General features: G+C 41.9%; 1 protein-coding gene across 1 annotated transcript; it reads left to right on the top strand.

The window, feature by feature from the left end:
* The first annotated feature begins 3,889 nt into the window (after nt 1–3,889).
* Nucleotides 3,890–13,237, top strand: opn8b (opsin 8, group member b). Its single transcript, XM_084700437.1, has 4 exons — nt 3,890–3,959; nt 9,445–9,738; nt 11,148–11,473; nt 11,815–13,237. The coding sequence occupies exons 1-4, from the start codon at nt 3,890–3,892 to the stop codon at nt 12,235–12,237; spliced, it is 1,113 nt and encodes a 370-aa protein (XP_084556563.1). The 3' UTR covers nt 12,238–13,237.
* Nucleotides 13,238–16,185: the final 2,948 nt, after the last annotated feature.

Here is a 16,185-nt window from a genome sequence, read left to right as displayed (position 1 = left end):
TCTGCTGATGTTGTGTTCTAGTTTCAAAGCCCACAGCGCCCATGTTAACCTCCAAAGTGCCATCTACCATCTATCTGTTCTCTCGGGAGTGTTGACTCCCTGTAATGCAACTGCAATCACACTTCCCTTCGCCAGCTCTCTGCTATCCTGCAGGACAGCCTCAGCCCCATCCTCTTAGATTACAGTCTGGATCAGCGTGATGGGTGCTGATAGGAGCCCAGCAGCGGGCCTTACTGTCGCCTGCTCACTCTCCTCTCCAATCAAGAACTCTTCCCTTTGTTTTTCGCTCTCTGCCTCATCTTCTTTGACCTCTACAGCCATTGGAGCAAAACCCAGAGGCCGAGAGCAAGGGATTAGATAGGGGGAAAGGGATGTGAAGAGAGTAGAAGAAATGAATTAAAGAGAGAGGTGGGATTACGAAGAAGATAGTGATGATGACAATGGCACAGGTGCATGAAGATGATAAAGTCCTCGAGTAAATGTCCCCAAAATCATCACTGAGTCATCAACCACACATTGCTTTGATTGCTTACAATTGCAGACATGTGCTATATGACATGTGCACTATTAACTAGTGTGAGAGGAGTCATTATATTAGCCCATTAAGCAAACCCATCAGAGGGAGAAAAATCTATTCCATATAATTTATGAAATAATAGCTTTTGTTGTTGTTTTGTTATCATTAAAACATGCATAAAGCACGTTAAGGGCACATTTAATTACATTCATTTTAAGTAGTCTACAAGTCTGGCATTCCAATTAAGTTCACATGCAACTATGACATTGCTGAGCAACCTTCCCTCATTTAGGTCTCCACAACTCCTCTCTCTTCCCTCCTTTTGGTCTCCACGTCTTTCCTCTCCACTCGAATGATGTCCTCTCCTTATCGACCATGTTCTCAATGCATCTTATCAGAGGGGTGTGTTTCCAGAGGGGATCTTCTCCAGTTCAATCAGGCCTGGGAGAGCTGTGATCTATGTGGAGGATGTGTGAGGAGACGGCAGTGTGGGGAACATCATCGTGCTGTTACAAATCAGAAGCAACAGTTCAAATCAGCAGCTGGAACAACCTTGCACGACGTGGACTCCAAATCTCGACCACAGTATCTTCAGATGGACACATTACATTACATTTAGATTACATTTAGTCATTTAGCTGACACTCTTATCCAGAGCGACTTACAGTAGGTACAGGAAAGTAGGGTGAAGTGCCTTGCCCAAGAACACAATGTCATTTGGCACGGCCAGAAATCAAACCGGCAACCTTCTAATTAATAGCCCGATTCTTTAATGGCTCAGCCATCTGACTCCCTAATAACACACATGACACGTATCTCATTTACTTCATTAACTTAATGTTCTTCAATCTACGTTTTGTGATACAATGGGGATTAGTTTGACCTAAGGGGGAAGTTCTTGAAAGGGTCAGTTGGAGACTTACATTATGTGAGACTTACAGTGTGTGACCTTTTTCTGTTTAGACCTTTTGTTATTTACAATCCCTTATGGAGAAGAATGTGTTCATGTATTGATTAACAGTTGTTTAGAATGACTAGATGTTGTGAGTCTATATAAACCCTGATGTGTTTTGGAATCATTATCACTTGGCAGAACGACATTTGCGTTACCTGTCCTGAAGTGGAACAATCACAGAGCGCTTTGTTAAGTTCTTTATGGTATACAATAAATAATTTGTATTAATCTGGTATCCTGACTATTTGGCCACACAGATTTTCTATGACAGCAGTCAGTTTGTACAGTTATTTGTACAGTTGTTGTCACTGTATGACAACTACTGTATTTTTAAAAATGTTAGCAATGTTGTCTAAATGTTAAATGTCAATCCATGATGAAAATGTAATTTACCGTGTTGCTATTTAAGACGATGTGTGTCTAAGCGTTGCACTTATGTGGTTAGGGTGAGGGTAAGGGTTAGGGGTTAGGGTTACTTCTGTAAAAAGTAGAAGCACAACACATAATCATTGTGTTTGGCTTGGATAGTCCAAGTCACGACCCTTATAGGGCTTTAACGATTACTTAAGTTGGTCAATGTACATGGCAGACATAGGGTCACACCACAAAATGTAAGTTAGTTTGGACATAAAATGTTTCTCATGATAATGGCGTAAAGTGTATAAAACACAAAACGACTTGAAATCACACCTAATGATAAACAGCTAATTAGAAAGAAATGTTTTTTCATTTGTTTAGCTACATATATGAACAGGGTTTTGTGTGCAACGGCTGTGCGAATGTACTGTGTCGCTAATCTACAGCCTAACCAAAGGCCTTTCCATGCTAATTAAAGGTATCTGCTATTTGGCTGTGAATGAGCATGCTCATAATTTGTATTCCAATTCTGACTGATCAAACACATGTTCTGGGGAAACTAATTTAGTCTTATCAGACTGTGTGTGGATAATCGGAAATTACTGTTTTTGCTTCCAGTGAATGAAAGCGTGATCTTTAACATTTGTTAGTGATGTTATTTACTACTTTTCGATAATTTTCCACAGTTTAATTGATAGACTTCATTGGAGGGAGTTGGGAGTTTGGGGTACACACGAGAGCAAAACAGTTCACGAGGTCTCAATTTGAGTAGCGTTGAATAGTGACATCCCAGACACACGAATGTTTGTCTGCGGTTTCAGAACAGATTCCTACACAGACGTCATGGCAAGGAGTCTGTGGCTCTTTGTATTCACCTCTTATAGAGCTTGCTTGAGTGGCTTAAAAATAACAAACTTCACTCAAACAATCAAGCCCTCATTAAGACTATGTATAGTCTGTTCACACACAATTATTTCTGAAATCACAGGAAGGCATAGTAACACCTATGAAATTCATGTTTTAGCACTCAGTTTGAATTTAGAGGTGAGAGGCATTCATGAAAAGATGGAAGTGTCATGAAATAATGAATGAATCCATCAATCAAGTAGCGATTTTGATGTTGCATGTAAGCATTGGTGTGTTGTGTTTTAAACTAAATTCAGGTGGATAGAGCCAGAAACTCTAACATTGGGAAATATCAGACCATCAGGCTTCAGTTGGACCTAACCTGACGTGCATCGGTATGACAGTTAGAAATGTAATCTGCTGCAGCAGGGGGTGTTAGTGCGGGTCACTAAACCACAGACCCAGCTCTGGAAAGTCATCATACCTTCCAAATGACATGCCCAATGAAATAATTTAAGTTTTTTGCGGGGGGGAGAGTTGTTGAAATGGATACATATGGATGGGATTATACTTAATGGATATTAAGTAGCTTTTTTGATCCAATAAAGGAAGTAAAGAGAGAGAAATAAGAAAGATAATAATTAGGTCTTCATCTCATGAAGAAATCTGATTTGTTGTGAATCTCGGTGCTTTACAATGCAATAGTTTATTTAGGCCTATGTCAACATTTAAAAACAATATCATTAATGAAGGGACGAAATCAAATCGACTAAAACCTAGAAGAAGAACATGAAAGATTACCATTACAATGAGCCTTTCAAATTCACTATGTAATGGTCATGTTACACTTTTTTAAGGTTACAAAAATTGTCCTAGACGGCCTGCGCAGTCACGCCCTCTTCCAAGTTTCTTAGCAAAACAGCGACAACGAAATGCGTGCAGGCTACAACAATTGCCCATCTGATTCTGGTTTGAGCTTTTCGCCGGCAACGCGACATACGCAGCTTGTACATGTTTGGAGCAGCCACACGTTGGAGCAGTACTTCGTTTAAGCTTCTTGCGCACCAGTGAATCTCAAACGGAGCAATGTTGGCTCATTTTAAACCTGGGACACAGGAATAGACGTTATCATTTTGTCCAATCGTTTATCAAGTGATGGACGCTTGCAGACGCATTTTTTTTATTAGATAACAGTTACATTAAATACCTCCAAAATGGACATCTATTCATCCAAATTATCACCTGCTGTTGACATCGGTGCAGGAATATTTCTTTTTATCATAGGTAAGTTTTTGTTTGCGAGTGTTTTACTTGTGGTAGAAATATTAGAAATGTTATTTACCGGACTTTAAAAGAAGATCATTTATTTATCGTTACGCCTCGTGGGATGCTTTTAGCAAACAAAACACTTTAAATCCTGTTTCCTATGAATCGAAAAGTCAGCGTCAGTGATGCACGTTATAGGACCTGTGGCTGCAGGGCATTCCCCAGCATTAGGTCAAGCTGTATCAGATAGGAACAGAGGAAGAAAATGTGTTTTACATTTTTATAATACCAATGGTCTCAGTTAGAGAGAGATAGAGTCAGAGAAATGTAGCTTTAAAAAGCGTCTGTAAACTGTGTACCTTTCGAAAGGCAACTGTGTTTGACGTGAAATACGCAACCGAGGGCTGACCAGTATTTATTGTGTGTCTTCAGTTACAGAATAAAGACTTGCACTCTCTCTCTCCCTCACTCTCTCCACACACACACACACACACACACACACACACACACATACACACACACACATACACACACACACACACTGTTATTAAGTCAGAAGTCTATGGTTGAGGTCTGTGCTCAGAGGTTGCAACACCCCCATCCCCTCTACACCCACACATAAATACACACACACTAATTTGTGTGAATGAACTCTCAATTGCCTTGCCACCGATGAAGAAACCTGTTCCCTTACAGGACATTGGTCCGGCCATCGTCCACTTTACAAACCAAATTAGGAAGATAAAGTGGAGAAGGGAGAGGGTGAGAAAAACAGATTCAAACATATGCATAGACAAAAGGGAGTACTGTAATATACCTGCTTCTACTGTCAAAATCAGGTTGAAACTCCTAATTGATTGGCTTAGAAATTATAGACCTGTGGATATTAGAATCCTAATGTCGACATAACATGGCACGTTTGATGTGGACTTTTTTTTCTGTAAAAACCAAAACTGAACAGTGATGTTATCTTGATTTCACCAAATAATACGTTTTCCAGGATATGGCTTGTTTTCAGTCAACCTTTAGTTTTTAAAGTAGTGGATGACTGGTGATTGCGCTGGAATACTTCAGTTTAATACTTTATTAAGGCATTCAGAAATGAAAGATTTCGGAACGTTAACTGTTCAGTGTCATGTCCTGTTCAGTTGTTCTTCAAAAGGGACACACATGAATGCAGAGAAAATCCATTCCCTGATGACTTTTCCTTCATTGAACAGTTGGGATCTTTCTTGTGAAACCTCCCCTGTTCCACAGTCACCATGTTGGGTAGTTGCTGTGCTTGTTTTTCCCTCTGACAGAATGAAGGGCTTTATGGAATAAACAAACATTTCAAGTGTACACATATCCTTGTCAGACTGATTAGAAACAATCATCAACACATCCCTTCTCACCAGATTACATTTACATTATACATTTAGTCACTTAGCAGACACTCTTATCCAGAGGCCGGGAATCGAACTGGCGACCTTCAGATTACAAGCCTGAATCCCTCACCATTCAGCCACCTGACTCGCTTTAGAATAACATTTTTTGTTGTTGTTGATAACCTGGTTTATTTTGACATTTTATTGAGAATGTATTGAATATGCTTATCATCCCACACTATATAAATTCATTCCTGCCTTGCTTTGCACCTTTCTGGTCTGGCTCTCAAATGATTACAATTCCTTTTAGCCTGAAACCCTGCTCACCATACCCATCTTGCACGTCCGCTTGAAGGACTTGCAAGATAAACTGTTTTTTTTATGCCCCCTCCATTTTTCTAGAGACAACGTCTCATTGACCATTAACCTTGAATCATTAACAGTAAGCATGAAAGGTAGAGAGACAATATATAGGGTCTGGAGAGAGGGAGAAGATGGGGGGCTTGTGATTGGTTCCCTGGACCTGAGGGGTAGTCTCATGCATGAAGCTTTTAGTGATGCTTCTAGTGATGCCTCTACTGATGGCTCTAGTGATGGCTCTGGTGATGCCTCTAGTGATGCCTCTAGTGATGGCTCTAGTGATGGCTCTAGTGATGGCTCTAGTGATTCCTCTAGTGATGACTCTAGTGATGGCTCTAGTGATGCTTCTAGTGATGGCTCTAGTGATGGCTCTAGTGATGGCTCTAGTGATGCCTCTACTGATGGCTCTAGTGATGCCTCTAGTGATGCCTCTACTGATGCCTCTAGTGATACCTCTAGTGATGGCTCTAGTGATGCCTCTAGTTATGCCTCTAGTGATGGCTTTAGTGATGCCTCTAGTGATGCCTGTAGTTATGCCTCTAGTGATGGCTCTAGTGATGGCTCTAGTGATGGCTCTAGTGATGGCTCTAGTGATGGCTCTAGTGATGGCTCTAGTGATGCCTCTAGTGATGGCTCTAGTGATGCCTCTAGTTATGCCTCTACTGATGCCTCTAGTGATGCCTTTAGTGATGGCTCTAGTGATGCCTCTAGTGATGGCTTTAGTGATGGCTCTAGTGATGCCTTTAGTGATGGCTCTACTGATGCCTCTAGTGATGCCTCTAGTGATGCCTCTAGTGATGGCTCTAGTGATGGCTCTAGTGATGGCTCTAGTGATGCCTTTAGTTATGCCTCTAGTGATGGCTTTAGTGATAGCTCTAGTGATGGCTCTACTGATGGCTCTAGTGATGGCTCTAGTGATGTCTCTCCCATGTTAATCAGGGATGGCATTCAGACACAACAGCCCTGTGTGTGTGTCAGTTTGAGTTTGTTTACCATAACGCGAGTAAATACTTTTGAGGGTGTGCAAACACTACATGCAGTTAAGCTGAACAGAGTTTAGAGTAATTGAACTGAGATACATAGTTTTGTCAAAAAATGGAAGAGAAATAGCTAATAGAAATGCACTGCAAGTTGTGCAACAAATTACCCCCCGGTGATAGGAAAGACTACCTTATGAGGAGGCAGCACTGATAGAGACAGCTCCTTTTATAGCCGACTCCCTAAACCTCAGGTGTTGTTGACATGTACTGAGTGAGACAGCCTGTGAGTAGTGCATCCATCATGTATTTCTAGTCTATTTCCTACTTCTGCCTCTTATCTTTGGCTATAAGTAGAGTTTTTTTGGTGACATACAGGAGAAACTCTGTGCCTCTCGATGCAAAACAGAGAAACAATACTTTCTATTATTGGTACATTATGTAGATGATATTTTAGATTTCTTGCCAATAATCACATTTCGAATATATCTTTGAAAATCTGTATCAAATCTGTTTATTTTAGCAAGTTGAGAACCATTTTGTCAACCAGCAAATATAGTTATCTTTAAGCTTTGGATTGGTGTACATTTTTTACAGTTTAAATGTTATGCAATTCAGAGACTCACACTCTTAAAATGTCAAATTAATCCTGAACGGTTTGTGCTTACACAGTTCTTTGCAACTCCATCGAAAAAAACACGTTTACTGACTGACAATTAATTAAAGTCTATATAGTTCCATATCTCACCCATCCACAACAGTTATGGTTCTTCCTGAAAAGAGTGGAAACAGTGGTTTTCGTTCAAATGTCACATGCCCTTTAAGGGAGTTTATGAAAGGAATTCGAGGAGTGACTCCAACTCGGATACTTCATGTTTTTGGTATCACATTCCTGAGAAGATTCCGCTAAAAGCTGACAAACAGGTCCCTTACGGCATGGAGGTGGAGATCTTGCTCCTGTCTGAAACAACATGTGCCTTAACGAAGCCAAAGCTAGTGAACTCATCGGTCTCGGAGCACACAAAACAGAGCCATCTTGTCTGAAAAATATTTTCCTCCTGTGATCTTTAAACTTTGTGGTTTTAACCCTTAGATTAAGACCACAACGGCTCCGCTCCAACTATTTTCAGTTTTAAATCTAGACTAAGACCAAACTTTTCAGATGCCTTCTGCTAACTGGCTATAAACAGTTCCTTCTAAGAATTGTTTACTGTAGTAGACTAGTGATTTGTATTCTTTTTTATGCTTTTATTTTCTATATTTTACTGTTTTTATGCCTTAATGTTCTCATGCTTTTATTTACATGTATGCATTTAGCAGACTCTTTTATCCAAAGTGACTTACAAAAGAGAGCTTTACAAAAGTGCATAGGTCATTGATCATAACAATGAGATAGCCCCAAACATTGCGGGGAGCCAAAACATGAAGCATGCACTGTGAAAACGAAATAAGTCCCAAAGGGAAGAACCATAAGAGCATAAACAAGATACAATTAAACAACATGAAGCTCAAAAAAGTGCAAGGGTGAACCTGTGGGAAAGAAAAAAAAACAAGCAACAAAAATGTATTACACAACAAGTACAGTAGTTTTAAGTCAGTTACAACTAACCAACAAGAGCAACAAGTCAATAAGAGGCATTGTGATACTGGAGGAAACATCAGGTCCAGCCAAACATTCCTAAGTACTGTTGTACTCCCGGAACAATTGCGTCTTGAGCCTTTTGTTAAAGGTGGGGAGACAGTCAGTGTCTCTGATGGAAGTGGGGAGTTGGTTCCACCATTGGGGCGCCAGACAGGAGAAGAGCTCGTGATGGAACTGGGCGGGGGAGGGGGGTTAAGAAAGGTGGAGAAGGTAGAGAAAAGTTTGTGAGGGTTTGAGGCAGAGTTAATTTTGTTCAGAAAATTGTGGGTTTTAGCATCAGTTATGCGGGAAGAGAAGGATTTGAGGAGGGAGTGATACTTATCAAGGTCCAGACCGTCTTTGAACTTGCGCCATCTCCTCTCAGCTGCCCGAAGGATGGACCGTTCTTCACGAATAACATCCGTGAGCCACGGGCAGGAGGGAGAAGATCGCGCAGGCCTGGTTGACAGGGGACAGAGAGAGTCAAGTGATGCAGTTAGTGTGGATAACAGGGTGTTAGTGACAGTGTCAGTGGGGTGGGACATGAACTTGTCAATGGGAGGGAGGGAGGATGTTACAATGGAGGAGAAATGGGAGGTGGATAGGGAGCGGAGTTTGCGGCGGAAAGTTACGAGGGGAACGGAGGTCATAGGGGTTGCAGGGAGAGAGACAGAGAATTGGATAAAGAAGTGATCAGAGATGTGTAGTGTGGTTACAGAGGTTAAGTCAGTGATACACATTTCCAATAATTAACTGTTTTTATGATGATGTACTGACCTTTTGCTTTTATTTATGTGAAGCACATTGTATTGTCATTGTGTATTTATGGATGTGAAGCACATTGTGTACTTATGTGAAGCACATTAAATTACCACGGTGTATGAATTGTGCTATATATATAAATATACTTGCCTTGCCTTGCCTTGCCTTAGATGCGTGAGTTCTAAATATTTCTGACGCTCCCACCAGAGTGAGTTAATTTCCGAAACGGAAGCTAGCTAGCTTTAGTTAGCTTCCGTTACCTAGCAACCTAGCATAATACTCGCAGCAATGGTACTACCTGCTAGTGTTACTTGTTAGCCTCCTCACTGTAAATTTTGAAGCCATGCTATAGCGTTTGTCATATCGTTTTTGTCCCTCCTCTCTCACCTCTCGTCCTCTCACTCCTCATGTCCCAGCTGTGCTGTCCTTCGTGGGGAACCTGTTGGTCCTCATCATGGCCTTTAGGAGGTCGTCCAGTATGAAGCCACCTGAGATGCTGAGTGTCAACCTGGCGGTGACCGACTTGGGAGCCGCTGTCACCATGTACCCCCTGGCTGTGGCCTCGGCCTGGAACCACCACTGGCTGGGGAGCGATGCCAGCTGTGTCTACTACGCCTTCATGGGCTTCTTCTTTGGCACGGCCAGCGTCATGACCCTGATGGTTATGGCCATGGTGCGCTTCATGGTGTCCCTCAGCCTGCAGTCTCCTAGTAAGTACTGAGTTCTCTCTCTCTTTTGCTCTCTCCTCTCTCTCTCTCTCTCTCTCTCTCTCTCTCTCTCTCTCTCTCTCTCTCTCTCTCTATCTCTCTCCCCCCCCTGTCCCCCCTCTCTCTCCTTCTCCCCCCTCTCTCTCTCTCTCTCCTTCTCCAACTCTCTCTCTCTCTCCCCCTCTCTCTCTCCTTCTCCCACTCTCTCCCACTCTATCTCCTTCTCCCACTCTCTCTCCTTCTCTCCCCCCCCCTCTCTCTCTCTATCTCTCTCCCCCCCCTCTCCCCCCTCTCTCCCTCTCCCCCCTTTCTCTTTCCTTCTCCCACTCTCTCTCTCCCACTCTCTCTCCTTCTCCCACTCTCTCTCCTTCACCCACTCTCTCTCCTTCTCCCCCCCCCCTCTCTCTCTCTCTCTCTCTCTCTCTCTCTCTCTCTCTCTCTCTCTCTCTCCCCCCCCCCTCTCTCCCCCCCCCCCCTCCTCTCTCTCTCTCTCTCTCTCTCTCTCTCTCTCTCTCTCTCTCTCCCCCTCTCTCTCTCCTTCTCCCACTCTCTCTCCTTCTCCCACTCTCTCTCCTTCCCCCCCCCCCTCTCTCTCTCTCTGTCTCTCTCTCTCTCTCTCTCTCTCTCTTGGCCTCAATGGATGAATGCAATAAAGGCACCTGCTCTGTTTCTATGGTAATACACAGCTACTTACAAAAATAGAATGCTGTTTAATTGAGCTAAATCGTCCGTTTATATGTGAACTGAAGATAATCAAAACGAAACATCCTGTTTGATTCTCTGTTGGGGGGGTCCATTGAATTAATGAACAGCACAAATCTGAAGACATCTGAAATCACTCAAACCACCTTATACAAATGTTTCGTGCAAATCTTGCAAGGTCCCGTGAAACTGCGTAATAGTTTCGAGTTATACTTCCTGCCACTTTCAAGTTTGCCTTTGACAAACCGCTGTTGTCACACATGTAGCTTTACTTAGAACCCTGTGAGGACCGACCGAGGACTGGGTTGACCCTGTGGCACCAGCCAGAGAATACAGCAGCGTTTAGCACGTAGGAGGACTCGTGGGACTTGTGCAGACTTTTTGAGGAGGAAATGTGGGGGAAAATGTGTAAAAAGCTTTCGGAATTTAGAGCAGCTGTTTACATTTAGTCATTTACTGGACATTCTTATCCAGAGTGACTTACAGGGACATTCCCCCCGAGGCAAGTAGGGTGAAGTGCCTTGTCCAAGGACACAACGTCAATTTGCACGGCAAGGAATCGATCCGGCAACCTTTTGATTACTAGGCCGATTCCCTCACCGCTCAGCCATCTGAATCCCTCCCCCTATTTCATCACTTCCCCATGTTGTACAGTGTGGGTCGTCTTTATTCCTAATATTTCTGTCTCTTTTCTCCATATTTTCCCCCAGAGGAGAAGATCAGTCAGAGGAATGTAAAGCTACTCTGTCTGTGGTGCTGGCTGTACGCCCTGCTCTGGGCCCTCCTGCCCTTGCTGGGCTGGGGGAAATACGGACCAGAGCCCTTTGGTCTGTCCTGCACCTTGTCCTGGTTGGAGATGAAAGACCAGGGCTTCTCCTTCATCATCACTATTTTTACCTGCAATCTGCTGCTCCCCTCCATTGTCATCACAGGCTGCTACTCTGTCATTGCCCTCAAGCTTCACATCACCTATAAATCCATCGACAACATCAACCAGGTCCCCAATGTTGTGAAGATGAACAGAAGACTCATGTTGGTGAGTAAGAAAGAAACCCCCCACCACACACACACACAAACACACACTCACGACAACAGTAATTCCTTCATCCGCACAATACTGGACTGTGTGATAGTAGTTGATAAATGAACACTTCTTAATAAGGATTCTTTATCCCTTTATGAAACTATAGAGCTATAACAGCTATAACCCCCCTTTTGCGAGTCTTGATGTATCACTCATTACAACCTTCATAACACATCCTTTAATTATTTATATTTCTAGTTTGGACTCTTTTCTCGTCTTCTATTCGTTTGGTTTTTCTTAATTTAGTGCAAACGTGTAGCTTGTAGCTTGAAACTCTATTCGGCTCATTGCAGATTGCTTTGCTGATCAGTGCTGGATTCATTGGCTGCTGGACACCCTATGGGGTTGTCAATCTTTGGTCCGTTTTTAACGACGGTTCGTCCATCTCTCCGGGCCTGTCCATGTTGCCCTGCCTGTTTGCCAAGACCTCCACCGTCTACAACCCTTTCATCTACTACACCTTCAGCAAGAACTTCAAGAAGGAAGTGAAGCAGCTGTGCTTTACCTCGGTCTGTACCATGGTCGGCAGGCGCTCCAACGTGGGTCACATGACCAACGGCTCCAACGCCTCACAGGGTCACGTGGACCACGGCGTCTACACGGTGTATGAGAGGTCAAAGGTGCCCGTCGAGTCCATAAGGATGTGTACCAGGGACACCAGAGACATACCTGAACTCCAGGAACTGTCAGCAGCAACCGTCTGTCCGCTCGCCTAGCAGTGAGTCATCACCCCGTGTGTATCAGCGGAGCGGGGTATTGATTTCTGGGCTGACGACAGCGGCAACTTGTGTTTTATTTAACATGAGTGGTGCTGTGTGCCTAAGGAGTAGCACACTGTAGCACTGGGACGAAGAATGGCCGTACATTTATCGCTCATGCCATGAACTGAGATGACGAATCAACACCTTCATATTATGTACCACTGGTGTGTACAGTACAGTGTAGAGAGCAGTATTATTCTCTGACCCTTCACGGATGGTTGAATGAGAAAGGGCACAACGGTGTCATTCTTAGTCGATCAGACACAGGACTGACAGCTGATGAAAACTGAGAGTTGAGTACAGGAACCAGGAACGTGCACATCAATAAAGGCTGCTGTGAAAAAAAGAATCCTCCTATGGGTTTGCAATTTCAGGTGAAAGGTAATTTTGATGTTTGACAACTATCTTGACTTTGAATCGTGATTTGTGTGTAGTTGTGTAGATGTTTTTGGTTTGGATGTGTGTCGATTCTCCAAATCTAGTGTCCAGAAAAAAAGTATGATATTTGTCCAAACCATATTAAGTGAAAACAAGTACATAAATGGAGGGCATAACCAACTGTGTAAGACGGATAAGCAATTTCTCTTACAAAAATATCCCTATACAATGCAGCAATTGTACTGTCCTTGCACTTCAGAAGCTGTGATTAAGGTTACTAGGTACTTCAGTCACTGTCATTAGGGAGTGGCATTACATTTACATTTATTCATTTAGCATATGTGGGGGAAAAGCACTTTGAGTGAATAGAGCATTGATAAATATTCATAATTTTCAGTTTCAGTTCATTCATTTAAAGTCCATTTTCCCTATTTGAATGGCATCAAAATCTATAAACTAAGATTCAGAGCAGAAGTGAGTCACCAAATGAATGGTAGTGAGATGGAATCAGTATGAATTTTGGAATGTTAATGTCATACAAGGTAGACTTTACACTGTTAACTGTACATTCATAATTATAGCTCCTAATTGTTTAAGCATTAAACATCAAAATAAATTGAGAAGCCAGTGACTCTTGAGAATACATTTACAGTATACATAAATATATAAAGACTGTCTATGAAACTGAAGATATGTATCACAGATGCACAATAGAGATACAACATGTAATATGTACATAGTTCTAGAAAACGAGTAGTTTATAATAGACATAGATATATAACTATAGATATAGTTTCAGTTGTTCTGGAAATAGAGAGCAGTTATGGAAAATAATATCATAGTGAAAACATCTGAATATATTTAAACCATACTACTACCTCCTTTGGATGTTATAGCTCTTCAGGAAACTTCATTCTCCTTGATGCCCCTCACTGGTCTGCCCTGAGTGAGTTAGTCTGGGTCAATCAGACTCAGCTGGTCTAAGACCCTGTTTTACCGTTTTAGATGTGAATATTCTCATACGTGCTGTGTTTGAACCAACCATTCAGTTGCTGTTGCCCTGAATTCTTTCCCCGTACCTCATGCAAAGTGTTTGGCTTAGCGCCCATTCCTTGCTACAATAAGAAAACATGCACAGCCCCTTTATTATTCTATAGTGTTTCTTAATTTCGAAAGGATTCAGTTTCAGGGATGTTATGGTTGACTGAGTTCCAGATGTGCCACATTAATTAAGAAATTCTATATGTTACTGTGTTAATCTTAATGCAACTATGTTCTTACGTAAGTCACAGTGAAGACACACCTTATTTTGTGTTACCTTATTTCGAACAGCTTAGAAATTGTGTACACTTTTTATTGATGAAAAATCTTTCTCTTCTTAAATGTCCTCATAATTTTTTTTAACCGCTGGTAACACTTTAATACCACCATCCTTTAAAGCTACTTTAAGTTTCTACTACAGCAAATGGTTAGTAAATGGTTTGTGAACAGTAATAAAGGATCAATAAGATAATGAAGTATTTACTTAATTTTCTAACCATCTGACATGTTCAGATGGTTGTTAAATTATCTGCACATCATTTTTACATTATCTGCAAAGAATAGTTATAAAAATTAACAAACTGACTTTAGAAGTTAAACAAAAGAAGTGTCAACGCTCGACGTGCAATACTGGAAATTTCCGAGTGATTATTCTTGACATATTAAGAGGTGTAGAGGGTCCAGGGTTGGAGAACCATTAATGACACTGATGACACTTGCACAACGTTGACGAACAGGCTCAGAGTACATCAGAGATAAATGGCCGTTGGGTTTGAGTGTTAGCGGCGTGAGTAGGCTGTCTGGATAATGGGATGGTTGTTGTGGTTACTGCCAGGAAGCCATGGTCTGCAGTTGCTCGAGCTGTGTTAATTGCTAGCGTAATACACCAAATCCTCTATTCAGAGAAGCAGAGAACTGGGTTGATATTTCTATAAATATAATGTAGAAATTCAAGCTAATAATGTATGCAAATGTGTTGTGTATGCTATGCATTATTTTCCAACCTCACAATGATAAAAATTGAGTTCACCATAAAAAAAGACTGTTCATTGCAGAGGTTGATGCTTGTTGTGTTACACTCAAGATGTATGATCACATTTTTGAAGTTTTGTTTGTTTTATTTTGAGCAATGTTTTGTGAAATATGGGCCATAGAGGGAAAATTATGAGGAAAAAAACTGAACATTTCAGTGTTGTTGCCAGTAGGAACTAATGTGGCGCTCTGTTTTCATCAAGGAGTCAGCAGGTGAGTGTCAGTGCTTCCTCAATATGCTGAGCGGAGCTAAAGAAAAAAGCACCTTTCGCATGGTCTCAAATATTTTCCTGTTTTTCAGGATATTCTTATCTGTCCATGGGTCTTCTTCCTGGGACCTAATATTTGCCTTGATAGTCCTTTGCCTCTTATTCAGTTTAGTTATGTAATGTACTGTATTAGCTGGAAGCTATAATGTCTCTTGCCCCAAGCTGTGCCCTCTGATTATATACCAGAGAGCACAAATCTGATTGCCTGCATCAGAGAGCACAGATCTGATTAACTGTACCAGAGGGCACAGATCCGATTAAATGTACCAGGTACAGATCCATTACTTGTACCAGGTAATCAGCAGGGATGTGCACAGAATATTTGAAGGGCAGTTGCTCTGGCCTGAAAAAAGGGCACCCCCCCACCCCAAAAAGAAAAAAATAGCCTGCCTACTAATGATAATAATTCATGTAATGCATTACTTCCATCATTTATTCTTCTTGTTAAAACAAAATGTTATAAACTAACCATCAGCAGACATGTGGCTTTGTTTTCCTACCTAAAAATTAGCATGTGATAACGGGCTGGTTGTCTGGGAGGCTAGCTAGCCGTCTGATTATTTAGGCTAAATGTGGCAAACTGAGCATGGATTTAGGAAGATTTTAATTGATTTCATAAAACTTGATGATGATTGTTCATTTGTTATATATTTCTACAACTTAAAACTCACCTTTTCTGACAACGTCAAATCAGTTTTTTATCAACACAGAATAAAACAACTGTGACCGTGTCTTAAGTGCAAGAAAATGCAGGCTCAGGTGGCAGTCGCAGGGAGCACGCAGAGTAAACAGATCAAGGGGCAATACCCCCTCCTTTGTGACTTCCACTCTCGTTGCCCATAGGCTTATCGATTGGAAGTGAATAAGGCCACTTTATGAAATGTTTCGGGTGGCGATTTTTAAAATCTAGGCCTACATGAAATTCTGCTGCTGTTTAAATTCACTATCATTTATGTATTTTCCTCGGAGGGGCACTTTGATTTGAGGAGGGCAAAAGGGCAGTTGCCCAGGCAACCTTAGCCATAGCCTGTGCACGTCCCTGGTAATCAGACCAAGACCGGGGGCAGCATGGCCATCTGAAAGCCTGTGGATGTGAGGAACAACATTTATATTGCCAGAGAGCTTTCATCCTGTCTGACAGTCTGATCTCAGCTATTACATAGACATCCCTAGATAACATGGA

The sequence above is a fragment of the Hypomesus nipponensis genome, chromosome 6, assembly GCF_054491055.1.
Source record: "Hypomesus nipponensis isolate SF chromosome 6, ASM5449105v1, whole genome shotgun sequence".
NCBI classification, from domain to species: Eukaryota; Metazoa; Chordata; class Actinopteri; order Osmeriformes; family Osmeridae; genus Hypomesus; species Hypomesus nipponensis.
This window is presented reverse-complemented; position numbering and strand designations above follow the sequence as displayed.